Genomic DNA, 17,007 nt, shown 5'->3' with positions numbered 1-17,007 from the left:
CAATGTTTTCGGTACCAGTCGAGATTTGACGCGCTTGAGGCCCAAAACATCCTTCAAAATGGTATTGACTGAGCCTTTCGATATGCCAACATCATCAGCAAGGTCTCTAATCGTTAATCGACGGTTTTTCAACACCAAATCTTTGATTTGTTGGACGTGAGCTTCGTCAGTTGAGGTTGATGGTCGCCCAGGACGCTCTTCGTCTTCGACACGTTCACGACCGGCTTGGAACTCACTATACCACTTGTAAACATTTTTTTTAGACATAGCCTCATCACCAAAGGCTTTCTGCACCATCCTCAACGTATCCGAAAATTGATTCCGCAAACAAAATTTAATGCAAATTCTTTGCTCAACAAATTTCGACATTGCAAAAAACGAGAAACTCACTTTTAGCAGCTCACAAAACGACGCGTATCTCAAACAGTAAATGAATATTTAACATGAAATTTGACATAGATGTCACTCACAGTACTACCAACCTAAAAAAAAAAAGAATTCTCCTAATCCTTCAAAGCGCGCAGTTTAAAATCAAATGTCACCTTATTTTTTGGACACAGTAGTATATTTAAGAATACGCACAGAAAATTTAATATCGTTCCGGTGAATATTTTCGAAGTTACACGCAAATTTGAAAAGGCGTTCAGAGTGCTTGAAAGTACAAGGCCGGAGCGGCAGCGCATTTTTCTCAAAATAGTGTTTTCAAAGTCGGTGACCAACATTACTCGAAAACGGCTAAACCGATTAGTCTCAAATTTTAACACGACTTTCCTTAATATATTTTTAGTAATTAATCGAAGATATTTTCTCGCCGATAAATATTTTTTTTTATAAACAATTTAAGACCGAAATTTTGGTCGAAAAACGATTTTTTTCCTTGAGAAAAAAATTATTTTGCTTATTCATTCGATTAATTACTAGATGCAACATTACTTTTTGGTTTTTTAATTTCAGAGGATCCAGTTCAGAGATATAGTGGTCATCGCAAAACGTCTTTTTTGAGAGGAGCTCCCGGAGATCAGCTGTAGCTCCTTTCAAAATAAATATTTTTACTAATACTAAGTCTTAAAAAACAGTTAAAACAAACAAGTACACATTTTTAGATCAATGAATTTAAAAGTTTTCTCACAAAAAATTCTGGTAAATTCGCTTTTTTCGGCCTTCTAACTGTATATAGCCTTTAATTCAACTCGCTCACCCATACATACATATGTATTTTAGTATGTGTTTAGAGAAATATGGGACACTTAAACAAATCTGCGGGAACTGGAAACTAGCTATACTTGCCATTTTAAATTTCTACAACTTCATTTCTATTGGGAATATTTTGGTGGTGAAATTATTAGCACTAAACGTTTTTAGAAGTAGCAGCAATAAGTTGGAAAATATCAGAATTTGAAACGCAGAAAAGCATAACCTAAAAATCTAGGTGAGCATAAATCGGCGAATTTTTGAGCATGAAGCTTTACAGAAAGGCAGCTTCTTAGGAAGACCTTCTCGGTTTTATATGAAATGAATTCGAAGTTTTAATATTAATATTTATACAAATTCTTATTTTAGGTAAAAGTTTTTTGCCTACATATGCAACAATTTAAAAAACAACATTTAAATATTCACAAAAAATGAAAAATTATAAGCATTGCTCTGTACTGCTACAAAAAACTCAAGCGCAAAAATTATTTTTCTACACTTACAGACAAAATATAATAATAGAATCACGATATTTTAACTACTTTTCTTGTTTTTTTAATTTTCATGAATTTTTTATAAAAATATAGCCCATTCTAAATCCATCCGCAGGGAAAGGTCTTGCACATTTCTCCATATAATAGGACTATTCTATTCGTCACTTCTCTGCTCGGTTAATTTGACGTAAAATTTGCATGCGAAAGCAACGAAAGTTATCAGCAAGATTCGCTGGTAGCGAGTGTGGTTGTACCTCATTGAACTGGTACAACTCACTATCTTACAAACACCTGAAATTTAAGGCAGTCTTTTAATAATATTGAACCCAACGCTATTCTGTCTGAAATTGCCAAATTGGGTATTAATTACTCCATCCGAAAGATGATCAGATGAACAAATGCTCCAAAATAGAATAATCACTTCAGAGCTTGGGTTAAGCCGCATGAGAATGTACGCCGTCAAAGGCACTTCTCAAGGCGGAGTACTTTCCCCCCTTCTCTGGAATCTCGCTGTAAACAGTTTGCTTCGAAATTTCGAAAAAGCAGGCTGCAAGGTCGTAGCCTATGCAGATGATATTGCTCCCTGCGTATCAGGCAAACACCTGAATACCCTCACTGAGCTCATGCAACGCTCAATCAATATTCTGTCAAAATGGTGCACCGAATGCGGAGTAAATACGAATCCAGCAAAGACAGATCTTGTTCTCTTCATTAGGAAACAACAATCTCCTCCACTGCAAACAATAACTTTAAAAGGGGAATCATTACTCCTATCTGATTCAGCTAAATATCTAGGAGTTATTCTAGATAGGAAGTTGAGTTGGAAATTGATCATCGAAAACAGATGTAAAAAAGCTTTCATAGCTCTTTATACTTGTAAGAAAGCTATAGGCAAAACCTGGGGTTTTTCACCTCGGATCATTTATTGGATATATACCTCGATCATCAAACCGATACTCTTCTACGGTGTGGTTGTATGGTGGACAGCACTCGAAAAACGGTGTAGAGTAGCCACAATTGATCGAGTTCAAAGAACAGCCTGCCTCCTGTTAACAGGATGCTTAAGTACAACACCTACTAAGGCTCTAAATACGTTGCTTCACTTGTTCCCTATCGATCTGGCTGGCAAAGCGATTGCAGCGAAAGCAGCGACACGCATGAATGCTATATCGAAATGGAATAAGTATCTTGGCCATTCGGCCATACTGAACAGGAACACTGTTGTCTCTTCCGACATAGACTATCATGTAAGTCTTCCATCACCACCTTTGCTATTCTCCTGTTCACTCCCAACTAGGGAAGAATGGAAGACAAATCTAACCGAAATCGATGGCCCTCTGATTATATATACAGATGGTTCAAAACAAGACGGCAAAGTGGGATTTGGAATCTTTTCCAATTCCCCTCACATCAATCTATCATTTAGATTACCCGACTACTGTAGCGTATTCCAAGCGGAAGTATGCGCTATCTGGTATGCTGCGAAAACTCTCTTAGAAAATAGAATATCACTAGAGGATATCCGCTTTTTCACCGACAGTCAAGCGGCCGTTCGAGCACTCAGCTCCTCTTATACCCACTCAGATGTGGTTCGATCCTGTCTCTTATCTCTTAACGAGATAAGTGTTCAGAATTCTGTCCAAGTTATCTGGATACCGGGTCACAGTGGATTCGAAGGCAACTGCAAAGCTGATGAGCTCGCAAGAGCTGGAGCTGTGCAATCAAATGTTAGTAACTTACCCACAATCCACATTCCGCTCTCAACATGTAAATTGCTCATTGATCGAGAATTTCACAGCATTGCTGATCGGAGGTGGCGAGTGGAAACTACTTGCGTTACGACCAGACAAATCTGGCCATCCTACAATCTCAAACAGACAAAAACCCTTATAAGTCTTTCGAAACACGAACTAAGGCATATAATATCTCTTATCACCGGCCACTGCCTCAAAACGACCTGTGCAGATACTGGGAGGACGAAGATGAGGAAGTATCGAGCAGGCATTTGCTGTGCAGTTGTTCCGGTCTAGCCAGAAGTCGACTCGCTCTTCTAGGCTCTCCAACAATTGACAATCTTTCTCAATCAAATTCTCGAAACGAATTAATATCTTTGACCAAAATCTACAATAAAAATCTCGGTTAGGTGGGGAAATCATATAACATAATGAGCTCTAGGGCAACACAACGGACCCAACTTGCGGTCTATGTGGCACTCCAATGCGGGGTCACCCTTAAACCAACCAACCAACCAAGGCAGCTCTATTTCCGCGTTGCCAATATATGTTTATTTATACTTCATCTATTTGTCAATTGCTAACGCTTGGCGAAAAGAAGAGGCCCAATGAATGAATGGACATTGCTTAAAAACTGACATAACCAATAGTTCAATGAATTTTGCAGCTATGAATATGAAAATTCGTCGGAATTGACATTATGAATTAAACACCCCTGTCTTTCATTTATACTAGGCGCCTTTTATTCGCCACTTGCTAACGCTTGGCGTGCAAAAAGCAAAAATAGGAAACATAGAAAAACATACCATGAAATAAAGCTCACTCACAGTTCTAAATTTCTAAGACATTAGCATATAATTTCATGAGAAGATAATCAGGAGCTTTTTGTATGTCTGTATTGCATTTTGAAGATTTTTTAATTTTTTTTGTATTGCATTTTGAAGATTTTTTAATTTTTTTTAACAAACATCAACTTCTACTTTGAGTCAACTTTACCTACTACGTACTTAAGAATGTATGACATTAGCGACTCAACAAGGCGAATTGAATCGTTCTTGATTACCATTATTCCACACTCGATCGACTATTAGTCTAGAGCCTACAGAGCCTCGAAGTCATTTCACGATGAGCAAATTGGAAGCAAAGTTCGGCCCTACTTCTAAGAATGAATGAGTCAAGCTATTATAAGTTATTGAAAAGTGAAAACAATAAAAACCCACTGATTTTTCACTACAATACAGGTTAAAACTTTATTCAGATGAAGATACTGTTAAGAATGATTTTAACCATTTTACGATTACATATTTTGTTTATGTTTAATGAAATACCGGTCAGAATTTAAAAATCGCGTCAAAATTTTCATACACACACGCTCTCCTAAGTTTTGTAAATTTAAATAAATTTCGGTTTAACATCCACCGGACCTTGCGACACGCCACCAGAATTTTGACGAGACCAACCTTGGCTGCTCGAATTAGTACTGCCATTCTAAAATGAGAAAAACATATTTTAGATGAGTTAAAATTGTAGATATTGAAGTTTTAGGACCTGTTGTGTGTCATTACAGGATCCTGAGCCCATGCCTGGATTTCCATTAGAACTAGGGTTATTTGAGTTGCTGTTTTTGCCTCCGGCATTTAAACTTCCACCGTTTCCGGAGCTACTAGCTTGGGCCATCCAAGACAAAAAATTGCCTCCCTGATTTGATACCTTATATTTATTTAAATTGTGAGCTTCACAATCACTTAACTCAATGTTTACCTGTTGATCTTGCGACTGATTCTGTAACTGGTTGCCCAGAATACTCCATTGATTTAAAGCAGCCGCCACAATAGCAGGATTCATTGGCAACGAGTTCAAATTAAGGCCCACCCCCAATGGATTGTTCATGTTTTGGCCTTGGTTTGGTGGATTCGGCCCTTGGGGATTTATGCCTAATGCTTGTAAATTTGGCATATCTAGGTGCCCACGATTTGTTTGATTATTCCAACCCATATTTCCACTACCACTATGCTGAGGACCCATTGAACGACTATTCATATAATTACCTCCATTACCACGATTATATGGAGTGATTGATCCATCTTGTCGATTACCAGAACCTATCAATCCGCTACTGCTACTTCCCAGACCGCTTCCACTATTGAATCCATTGTTATTACCGCCGTAGCTGTTACCGTTCATGCCATAAGAACCACTGCTAGAACCACCACCACCACTCATAGAACCGTCGCCCAACATATTGTTAGAGCTACTAGATCGTTGGTGTCCATTACGGCCAGAAGAAGAACTGCTACTGCCACCCCCACCACCGCCACTACCGCTGCTACTGGCATTAAGGCCTTGATGATGCAGCATATGGAGTCCGCTACCGATGCTGCTCTGAGAATTGTAGGAAAAATGTTGTTGATTATGGCCAGAATTGCGATTTTGTTCAGATTTAGGCGCTGCATTCGAAACATGAACCGATACACCTGTAGTAAAAATAAACTTTTGTTAACTAAGTAGGTTTTTTTTTTTTAACCACTTACCTTTTATTATGTGATCTTCACCACACAAGGATTGCGCTACTTCAGGATCCAAAAACGTTACGAAACTAAATGCACGGAAAGGTTTCGGTATGAAAACATCGGTTACTTCGCCGAATTTTGAAAAATAATCTCTCAAATCATCGGCGGTCAAATCCTCAGTACATCTACCAACAAACACTTTACATGGCACTTGATGCATCATACCCTATTTAATCAGAAAAAATATTATTTTTTTCTTTAAAGTTTCGTTTAAATGCAAAACATACTTTTGAATTCGGTACTTTAACTTCGCACCAACGACCATCGATTAAGTGTCTAGATGAGAGTACACGCATTTGGGCTTCGTACGAACCAAATCGTACAAATCCAAACCCTTTCGACTGACCAGATTTCATATCCTTTTTGACTTGTGCCATTAGCACTTCGCCATAACTTTCAAAATACTCGCGTAAACTATCCTCCGTTGTTTTCCAGGGTAAACCTAAAACTATTAGGTCGGTGCAACGTAAACGAGTTTCAATGCGTTTTGTTTTGGCGGTGGAATTCTCCAAATTGTCATCACTTTTCCGCTTGTTTTCTATAAAAAAAATTGATGTTAAATAAATACCACTTATAATATGTACACAAAAATTTTGATTATATTGTACGAATGTACAAACCTTTTGGAAAAACACAGAAAAATACGCTAGAACCCCAACCATCTTCAGAAGAGGGTGGGTACAAGCGTCCCTCATTCGATCGTACCCCACGTACGGCCTTCGTATCCTCATTGCGATATTTTAAACCACATGAACCGGGAAATTGGGCTTGCAAAGTGGAAAGGAGTAGGGTTCCATCCTCCTCTGCTGGAAGCTCTATGGGCTCCTCACCTTCTTCTTCTGCTACTTGTACAAAATCCATAATTCGTTTTACTGTTGCAAAACCAAAACAAAAAAATGAAATTAATTTAATACAAATGTAAGTTCTCTAACGCCTTTCAAAAGAAGTTTCAACAAATATTTTTAGTGTCTGATTATTATTGTTTAATTCACTCATCTTAAATGTTGAAAAATTTTACACCTAAAAAAAAAATACAAAAAAAAACTTCAAATTCATAAATATGTATGCATTTACTGGATAAATAATAAAATTCAATAGTTGTGCTATTTGAAGCCATTAGGGAATGTAGTAGCAGAAAATAAGAATTGTACAATTTGGGTTTTTTCCGAACGGAATTTTGATCAGAAAATTGAACGAGAATTACATTTCCTAAAACTAAAATTACATATATTTGCTTTTTATTAACGAGTGTAAGGCTTACATAAAATGAAACTTGATTAATCAATAATATATGGATTAATTTCATATAACAACCCTAGGCAAAAATTACTTTATATGGGCAGGGTGAGCTAGTTGAATAGAACCAAAATTAGCCTTTATTATAGAGAGAAAAGGAAATTTATAAATTTTATATATAAACGCTAATGCAATAAATTTAACACCAGTCAACCCATTAGAATCAATCTTCTACGATGTATGTATATATAATATATATATATATATCTTTTTTTACTGTACACACAATACACACAATCATATTTTGTCACCTTCTCTCTTAACGCTTTCGCACGCTGCTTGTTCGTTCGTTCGCTCGCTCGCTCGCTCTCAAAATTCACACCTAATATTTTGAAATAAGCAACTTTTAACTTATATTGAAAGTTATAAAAACTGTGTGCTGTTGTAATTAGTATATTCTTTTAAGCAATGTACATCTAGAACTACGCCAGTGTTCCACTTTTCTCTTCCTTTCAAAACGCTCTTTTCACGCTATGCACACGTTTCACTCGTCACCGTTCATAGCTTCATTCACGTCGACACAATTCACAAAATGAGCAGAAATAAAAATATATATTTACAATTTCCCAAAATGTGAACGTAAAGCACTCATTTTCCACTTTTTTTTTACAACTAACTCCTAATATTTAAACAAAATTTTATTAACTTATGACCGCCCTTGCGAGAATAACCGGTGTTAATCTGGTGCTTGGAATATCCGAAGAACCCAGCCGATTGAATAATTCAATGTTATGTTGCCAGACCATATAAAATTCAGAGAACAACTTTCAAATGCAATCCTAACACTCAACAGAATGTCATGACTTATTTCATACGTACAAGGTGGCATAATTTGTAACTAACTAAAAAAAAAGATTTTGAGTGATGGAAACCTTTATTTTGACCTTAATGCACTCTATTGCTTTTCTGATGGTATACTGCAGCCGTCTTATTCATAAACATGAATTGATCAACGCCATTTGCAAAAATTATAAATCTTCCGATAGCGTGCGTAATTTTGGATCTCTGAAAAGGCGTGCATAAATGTTGTTTTAAAATAAAAAATATAGATTCTTTCAGGTTTCACTATTTTTATTTAAAATCCGGCTCTTGACAATTATTGTGAAAAATTCTATCATTTAAGTGTCTACCACCGTCGACAGGCAAAGACCACCAAACAGTCGATTCATGAATGCCAAATTGTTGAGAACGTTGAGATATCGATATTGAACGATATTGATAACGGTTGTTCAGCAACACATTGCACTACGAGAGCAATACTTTCAACAGAACGTCAAGTTTTCAGTTTACCAAAACCAGTTTCTTGAAAGTTTTCCCCAAGCTTTGAATTGTTGACTTATTCGGACAATTATTTCCATAAAAAACATAGCGAATTGTGCGATATGTGGCTCTTAAAGGCCGATCAGTTTCATAAGTTTCAACAATTTTAACTCGTTGCTCTATCTGTCCACTTGACAATTGTCAAAGATGACATAAAAAAAGTTACAGTCTAGGAATTACTCCCCACTGAAAATATAACTTCGGAAATTAATGGCATTCGTTGATCGAATATAAAGAAAAAAGTTTCGTAATGCCTTTGGGCATATACCATAAATAAGCTATAATAATTAAAAAGCCTCTGAATTAACGGTAAAACTTAGCGAACCAAAAGGAAAGTAGTATATATGAATTCGCCTTGACACTAGATGGCGAGACAGAACTCGCCAGAAGATACGAGCTGCCAGATCTAGAAATTACGATAGTTATTAAGCACATGTCTGTAAGCAGAGGTGCATGCGCATAGGGTATTCAGTCTTTAGGTGAACGTGTAACGAAAAGTGATAAAGTAAATTGTGTTGCCATTAATTTGTAAATTTTATTTGATAATCTAGTGATCGAATTCAGAGGAATTGCTGTGAGAGGTTTATTTGAATTTTAACATAGGAAAAATCTAATTATTTATTCGTTTAAATGCTTAATAAGTTGAAAGCGAATCTTTGTAAACTTGCAAGAGGATGGCAAAAAATATTTAATTTTTTTGACAGCTTACCGGCAACTACAGGGTCGAAGTGTAATCAATTAAAAAGGTCATAAATTCAGTTAGGAAAATTACCTTTATTCAATTCAATGTAAAAAATGTGTGAAAATAATACAAATCAATTTCCTTTTGCTCGATATGATCACCTTTTGCCTTGACTGTGGCCTTGAGGCGGTTCAGAAACGAATCACAAGCTGATGTGACTTGCAGGTATTTTGGACCACTCGCGGACAATGGCCTTTTTCAGTGCCTTGAGACTGGTGAATCTTTTACCTCGGACCTTGCTTTCCAAAATGGCCCAAAGAGAATAATTCATCGGATTCGCATCTGGTGAATTTGAGAGCCATTTTTTTGCCATTCTTGGTCCACTCAAACTTTGTGAGACGGTACCGAGTCCTGTAAGGCTTGACTTTGAGTCCATTTTTCAGTATGCGGCGGATGCTACGGTCAGATATGTTCAGTTCTTTCCCCATTTGATGGACACTTCGTCGGGGATTTCGCTCAAGTCGCTTCTTCACTTTTTGAACCATTTCACGTGACGTTGCTGTCTTTTGATGACCACCTGCATGACGTTTCACTACTATAAGAGCCAGTTTTCAGTGCTAATTTGTCTATGCTTTCCAGTTAAACTAAATTACCCATTTTGCAGGCTTCAACTCAGCAAGAGGAAGCGGGCAGCCGCGGTAATACCGCTGATACACCACTTTAGCGAAATCCTCAACCATCTGTGCGATCCTTCCGCCAGAAAAATGTGACACACAGATGGCGCTCTAAGCAGCATAGGTAAGCATTCCCACTACTTAGGACTGGTAGCGGCAGGCTAATCACCTACCCTGTCAGAAATCAAACAGATTAACGAAATCAACGCAAGACAAGTCTTGTCGAGGCCCTATGCTCCCTAAGAGGAGTGAATAAGGAAAAAAAAACTACCACTGAAAAACCGACCAACCAATTCTTATGTACAATATTTTCAACATTTGATTTTAAATCCACTTAACTTCATTCTTAAATACTAAAAACATTACCAATTCTGCTTACTCATCATTTCACTATGGGGGTTTTGGCGTGTTTTTTGGCATATATTAAAAAAAAACGTATCCTGTTTTTTAAAATAAGCTTTATTTTTGTTTTTACCATACCCTAATTATTTGAGAAATTAGTCGTTAAAATTTTTTATGGTCACACTGATTGAACGGTACGCCTTAAAGTCAGCTGATTATCGTGTTCGCTTTGTGCACAGTTTGGTGGAATACATTGAAAAAAGTTTGATTGCTCGAGTTATCCAAATGAAACAAAGAATCCAAATTTAAATGATGGAAGGTCATAGTCCAGGTATATAAGATTATAGTTTAGTAACATTTTTTCAATTATGTGTGGTTTAGATTTTGTATATCGTGTTTTATTCATATGTATTATTTAAATTATTCTTAACAAGTATAGGTGCGTTTCGTATAATAAAACTTCCAAGGCGCACAGAAGTGCACAGAGTTTTAAATGTAGAGTTACTTACTAAAACGTCCACAATAATATGTAACTAACTTTGTTTGCACAAATTTGCCCCTTTTTGATAAAATCGCCTTTTACAGATATATTTATATAAAAAATAATCGGGCAGAGGTCGCAGTTAAGCAGCATATATTAAAAAAAAATGGTGAAAGTCTGAATGAATCTAAGGTAGCCCAAATTAATAAAAAAGTACGAGCTTTTGTCAAATATTTTGAAAAACACTGGCCCCATTGTCATCGAGTTATGTCAAAATTTAGGAAAAAACTTTCAGAATCGCTTGATAAAAGCCTAGTAATCAACACCGCAATTAATCGTGTATCCGAAAATAAAGTTGGTCGTCCAAAAGTGGACTACGAGAATGCTAGCTCCCGACTAAAACGGAAGTTTGCAAAAGACCTTTCGCAAGAACACGAAAACTCATTGCCCTTGCTTTTACATGCTGCTACAGTTTCAGCTAAAAAATCAGAAGAGAAAGATATGGTTGCTTTTTTAAAAGCTGCTGCAAAAAGCAAAGATATTTGTAAAATGTTCGTAACAACAATTATTCCTTTAAAACTGATTAACGAGACCGATCAAATTATTTGGGTCAATAAAGCCCCCCATTCAGTTCGGTTTTGTCGGCCATTGAAGATTGAATTCATCAAAGAAAGTCATGCTCTCATTCTATATTAACAGAAAAAGAGTACTTGGATACTGAGATTCGAAATCTGAAATCATATAATATATGTATGGGTATAATGGTAAAAAGATATTTGTGGAAAATTGATGAGAAAGTTTTAAATATATTGTCGGGATGCAACTCATGCCAGTCTTACCCCATCTGCGGAGCAAAGCCAACACAATTACTTAATATTAAAGATATTAATTCAGAAGTTTTCAAGGCCAAAACGGGGTAAGGGATAAAAATCGATTTTTTTTTGCATGTTATTGTAGTAAAACATTTCAAAAATACCGTGTTATAATTTTAAGTCAATCCGAGCAAAACTTTTTAAGTTATAGAGCATAAAGCCGAGCCGCCTCAAACATCTGCCGAGACGCAACAGTTGTGCGCGTAGTCCGTTACAAACTTTAAACGCGGTTTTCTCGCACCTTTTTTTTTAAGTGCGTAGTCATTGGCATTTGAAAACTACTCAACCGATCCTTTTGAAATTTTGCACACATATTTTACATATAAAAAACCTCCCCCAACGTTTTTTTTCGCCATTTTTTTTATATTAAGGTGGTTTTACACCTACAAAATGGCGGCATTTTTTCGTCAAAAATCACTTTTTACTTCAAACGACTACCAAATGGCTGAAAATGAAAATAAATCGTCAAAATAAACGTTGGGGGGAAGTTTAACTCATACTTTAACTAAATTATTCGATTTTTTTGATTTTAGATGATTCTACGCTGAGATATGCTGACTACTGCAAAATGTATTTTTGAAAAGACGTCTACGTAAATGTGCTCTCATTCGCTCATTTTGCAATATTTTTACATGAAAATTTTATCAAATATTCTTGAAATGTTACTTTATAATATGCAACAACTTTTAATAAACTGACTTGAACCGTTTCGCTACAATAAATTCATGAAAAAAGTGTTTTTTTTTTAGCGTTTAACAAATAATGACAAAGATTATCAGGAAGAAGATGAAGATATTGAACTTGATGTGATTACTTCTGACGAAGAATATATTAAAATAGAAGAAAACTAAGTTTATATTGTTAGTAAGTAGTCTCAATAAGCTGTTTGTAAGTTATGTAATATTTTTCTTTCATCTTAGAACACATATATGCAGTTTAAAAATGTACCTAAGCCATTTTGGAAGGGAATTATTCACCTAGACAAATTTAATATAAAAACAAAGAAATAATTTAATTAATTTTAAATAAATACTTATTGTTTAAGAATGCACAAATTCGCGAAATAATTGAAATATATGGAAACACAAATTTACTATAAATTGTCACATTATTTTAAAGATCATGTTCAGGGCGGAGGTGTAGGCGTAATCGAATGAAAAAATAAACAAAAACCGAAATTCTACTTTAATCTACGTGATTCTCCTGCAAAAATTTAAGTCATTATCTTTAAATTTGTCATTTATGCCAAAAAAACCCCCATAGTGCATTTGTGTAAAAAACTACAGACTCGCAACCTGAAAGATAAGAAACTCGACAAAAACTACCCCTCCAACACTATTATTATTATTTTTATGTGAAATTAAATCACAACTACCTAATAATAAACACTTCCCAATATTCTAAAGAAATGTTACCGCATTGATAATCTCTGGGCCCAATATAAATTCGGTTGGAAAGCCCAAAATTATGCATTTCCAAGCTTGTTGTTGTTGCTATAACAGCATAAAACACTCAACCCAAAATATTTCCATGGCAGCCGGTTCTACGTACCGGAATGACTCGGGTTTTTCCCGACCAAGGGCTGCCGCCCCAGTATACTAGCCCTGTCTAGTGAAATACATATCATCCCACCCCTTACGTCACAGGAGCAAACTCTCGCAGCAATCCTGCTCCAAATGCTTCTCCTCAGGGCTGGAATCGAATCCAACCCTGGGCCAGAAGTATTCTACTGCTGCGTCTGCCACAAACGGCTTCACCCGAACTCCACCTCGGTTAGGTGTAACAAGTGCAACGGGTGGAGCAACCTTAAGACCTGCTCAGGTCTTAAGTCACATAGGGGGTGGTCCACACGGTATGTGGCCACGTGTTGCTCCCGCCAGCAGGCGTCTGATGCCTCCACGGCTACTACACCCCCTGATAGGCCGGCACTACCAACCGCCACCACTACCCACACCTCCACGGTTAGGAGCCTATCGGAGCAACACAACTCCCCTTCAACCCCTCCCCTTCCTTCCTGCTCCAACCCCAGTGCGGGGACAAACTAGCAGCTCCTGGTCCCCCGCACAGTCTGTTCCGTGTGTCAGACGGTAATACCTCGGATCACCAGGGATGGCTATAACGTGCACAGACACGATCGCGAGCGAGACAATGGTGGTGGCCTAGCGTTCATAGTCCACCACACTGTGCAGTATCGTCTCATCGATGAAGGAATCGACCGCAGGGACAGCACCTTAGAATGTCAAGGCATTGCTGTCCGGTTAGGCGATTCCGAGCTCGAAATATTTTACATATATATACCCCTTGTCACCTGTTGACCGGCAGGATATCACCCTGATATAGGTGCGCTCATCAGAAGTGAAAACCGATTGGTTGTAGGTGACTTCAATGCGCATCACGATCTTTGGCATTCAAGCCTGCCAAATGATCGTAGGGGACAGCAACTGGCAGCGCAGATAGACGACTCGACATTCAGCACAGTGAACGACGACGCCCCCACCAGGGTAGTGGGCAATTGCAGCAGCTCGCCTGACCTAACAATAGCTAGCGCGGGTCTGATAAATAGCATAACGTGGCGACCTATGCTATCGCTATCATCTGACCACTTGCCCATTGTCGCCTCGATTGAGAGACCTGCCAACTTTGTTTCCGCGAATTACCGGTCCTATTTTAACTTTAAAAAAGCTAATTGGGCCGGCTTCACGGAATTCACCGAGGACACCTTCACCGCTCTTCCTATCCCCACTGATGTGCACGTAGGCGAACGCGCATTCCGCAAGGTGCTCACAGCTGCTGCGACTCGCTTCATTCCAGCTGGAAGCTATAAGGACATTCGTCCTCATTTCCCAGCCGAAGCAGCCAGTTTAGCAAACGAGCGTGACCACCTACGCCAGGCCGATCCCGGGGATCCCCGCATAAAGGATCTCAATTTGGAGATCCGGCAACTGGTAAATCAGCATAAGCGGACCAAATGGGTTGAGCACCTGAAGACCTGCAACTTCACCTCTGGGGTGAGTAAGCTCTGGTCCACCGTTAGGTCCCTGTCAAACCCGACGAAGCACAACGACAAGGTGGCTATCACCTTCAACGGTTGCACTTCGTCGGACCCGAAGAGATGCGCGAGCTATTTTAGCCGGCTTTTCATACTGCATCCTCTGGGCGACAGAACCAAACATCGTGCTACCAGAAGGCTGCACAAACTGACGAACGACAGTGCGCCACTTACTTTCTCCGGTGATGAGGTTCAGGGGGCCATCAACAAATCGAAATCATCGAAAGCCATTGGCCCTGACGAATTAAACGCGCTGATGCTGAAGCATCTGGAACCCCTGGGAGTAGGATTCCTCACAAGGGTCTTCAATCTGTCCCTGGTCACTCTCATCATCTCTGACAAGTGGAAAGCAGGGAGAGTGGTCCCACTACTGAAACCTGGGAAACCCGCCAACCAAGGGGAGTCTTATCGGCCGATAACTCTCCTTTCCCCAGTAGTGAAGACATTTGAAGCCCTCCTACTCCCACTCTATACGAAACACCTGGCCCCAGCCCCACATCAACACGGATTCCGACGAGTGCACAGCACCACCACGGCACTCACCGCCATAAAAGCCCAGATAAATCGCGGGCTCAACCAACTGACGACTGCACGATAATGGCGTCGGGCCTGTGTTCCAAAGTGAACAACTACCTCACCGACCTTTCTCGCTTTTTCACTGCGAGGACTCTCCAACTTTTCCCCACCAAGTCCACGGCGACCTGGCACCACCTGGACAAAGGAGGTCAAGCTGTTCCTTAAGGTAAAAGTCGATGATACACCAATTCCGACGGTAAATAACCCCAAAATTTTGGGTGTAACCTTTGACAGCTTGCTCTCATTCTCTGCGCACACAACCGCAATTGCCACTAAAGTCCAAAATCGCAACAAGGTCCTCAAATCGCTGGCCGGCAGCACTTGGGGCAAGGACAAAGAACTGTTGCTTTCGACATTTAAGGCAATTGGCCGGCCGGTTCTAAACTATGCTGCGCTTGTCTGGTCGCCTGGAACTAGTGATTCGCAGTGGACAAAGCTTCAGACTTGTCAAAATACCACCACTCGGACAGCGACCGGGTGCCTCCTGATGCCACCCATCCAACACCTACATAACGAGGCACAAATGCTCCCAGTAGTGGAGCACAACAAATTGCTCAGCAAGCAGTTCCTGCTTGGATGTTACCGCAGGTTTCATCCCTGCAGACACCTGCTTGCGCCTGAGCCGCCTCCCAGGCACGTCAGGAGACACCTCCTTGTAGCAGGTTAAACTCCTACATATCCAGAATCGACCCCGACATACCAAACACATGTCCGGCATGTGAAGGTACCCCGCACGACACTAACCACCTCTTCACATGCCCCATTAAACCGACTCATCTAACCCCCTTCTCCCTCTGGACCCAACCTGTCGAAACAGCATGTTTCCTGGGCCTACCCCTAGATGAGCTAGACGAAGACGACCGATGATATGCCTACACTGACAGGGCTACCTATGCTGTTAAAACAACAACAACTCAACCCAAAAATGTGAGGTATGCAACTTCAATCTATTCTGACTGTCATTGCAATGTTTTTGTAATAGATAAATTTTTGGGAAGTGCTGTTGAAGTTACAGCCCTTGGTCGGACATAAATTCAGATCGTTCCGATAAAGCAGAATCCACTGTCGCAGGAACTTCATTGCTATGTTTTATGTTTTTAGTAAATTCTTGATAATGCCGGATACTCAGTGCAAACCTGTTTGTTCGATCTGTCTACATATGTATGTATGTGTGCAGAATAGTTTTTCTTCGCCTTTGAAGTTGTTAACAAAAAATAAATAACATACCGTCATTCACTATGTACGGATGTTTCACGATGCATGGAACTTCGAGCTGTGCACTTCGGTGGATGAAAACTTGCTAGCTCATCGAACAAGCATATTTGCAGTGAGTGGCTAGATTTACTAGGTTGTTCAATAAGTTTTGTGGTTCAATAAGAAAAACACAATTTTATAGTACAATGAAATACACTTTATTATAATATTTAGTATAGTCTCCCTGAACATCAATACACTTGTTCCAACGAGATTCCAATTTAATTCCAACGCTGAATTGAGAATCTGGAAAAGCTGCAAAATACGGTTTCATAGCTGGTACGACCTCATGATTTGATGGAAAACGCTTTCCAAGCATGCTTGTTTTTAGGCCTGGAAACAAATTGAAGTCGCAGAGGGCTAAATCTGGTGAATACGGTGTATGCTCTAACTGATTCTTGATGAAAAAGAATTTTTCTTTTGCAAACTGGGTAGTTTTTCTCAAATTTTTTCCTTCAGTTGGTCTAAACGGC

General features: G+C 38.9%; 1 protein-coding gene across 3 annotated transcripts; it reads right to left on the bottom strand.

The window, feature by feature from the left end:
- Positions 1–4,641: 4,641 nt before the first annotated feature.
- On the bottom strand, positions 4,642–7,952 carry LOC129244949 (TAR DNA-binding protein 43). 3 transcript variants are annotated; one of them, XM_054882875.1, is made up of 7 exons: positions 7,845–7,952; positions 6,609–6,860; positions 6,216–6,526; positions 5,950–6,154; positions 5,180–5,892; positions 4,967–5,128; positions 4,642–4,906 (listed from the first exon to the last, which is right to left on the bottom strand). In XM_054882875.1, exons 2-7 carry the CDS (start codon positions 6,847–6,849, stop codon positions 4,811–4,813), a joined length of 1,728 nt encoding a protein of 575 aa, XP_054738850.1. In that variant the 5' UTR covers positions 6,850–6,860; positions 7,845–7,952; the 3' UTR covers positions 4,642–4,810. The 3 variants fall into 3 exon arrangements, with proteins under 3 accessions (XP_054738850.1, XP_054738849.1, XP_054738851.1); XM_054882874.1 differs by having other exon boundaries at positions 7,536–7,881; XM_054882876.1 differs by having other exon boundaries at positions 4,967–5,116; positions 7,536–7,881.
- Between the last annotated feature and the right edge of the window lie 9,055 nt (positions 7,953–17,007).

The sequence above is a fragment of the Anastrepha obliqua genome, chromosome 4, assembly GCF_027943255.1.
Source record: "Anastrepha obliqua isolate idAnaObli1 chromosome 4, idAnaObli1_1.0, whole genome shotgun sequence".
Lineage (NCBI taxonomy): Eukaryota > Metazoa > Arthropoda > Insecta > Diptera > Tephritidae > Anastrepha > Anastrepha obliqua.
The sequence above is the reverse complement of the archived record's forward strand: the minus strand, read 5'-3'. Positions and strand labels throughout refer to the sequence as shown.

Excerpts from the sequence above, each read along its gene's own strand:
- LOC129244949 (XM_054882875.1), bottom strand. The coding sequence starts at position 6,849 with ATGGATTTTGTACAAGTAGCAGAAGAAGAAGGTGAGGAGCCCATAGAG. Across the intron at positions 6,527-6,608 it reads TTTCTGTGTTTTTCCAAAAG|AAAACAAGCGGAAAAGTGAT; the intron begins GTTTGTACATTC and ends TTTTTTTTATAG. Across the intron at positions 5,129-5,179 it reads ATCAGTCGCAAGATCAACAG|GTATCAAATCAGGGAGGCAA; the intron begins GTAAACATTGAG and ends AATAAATATAAG.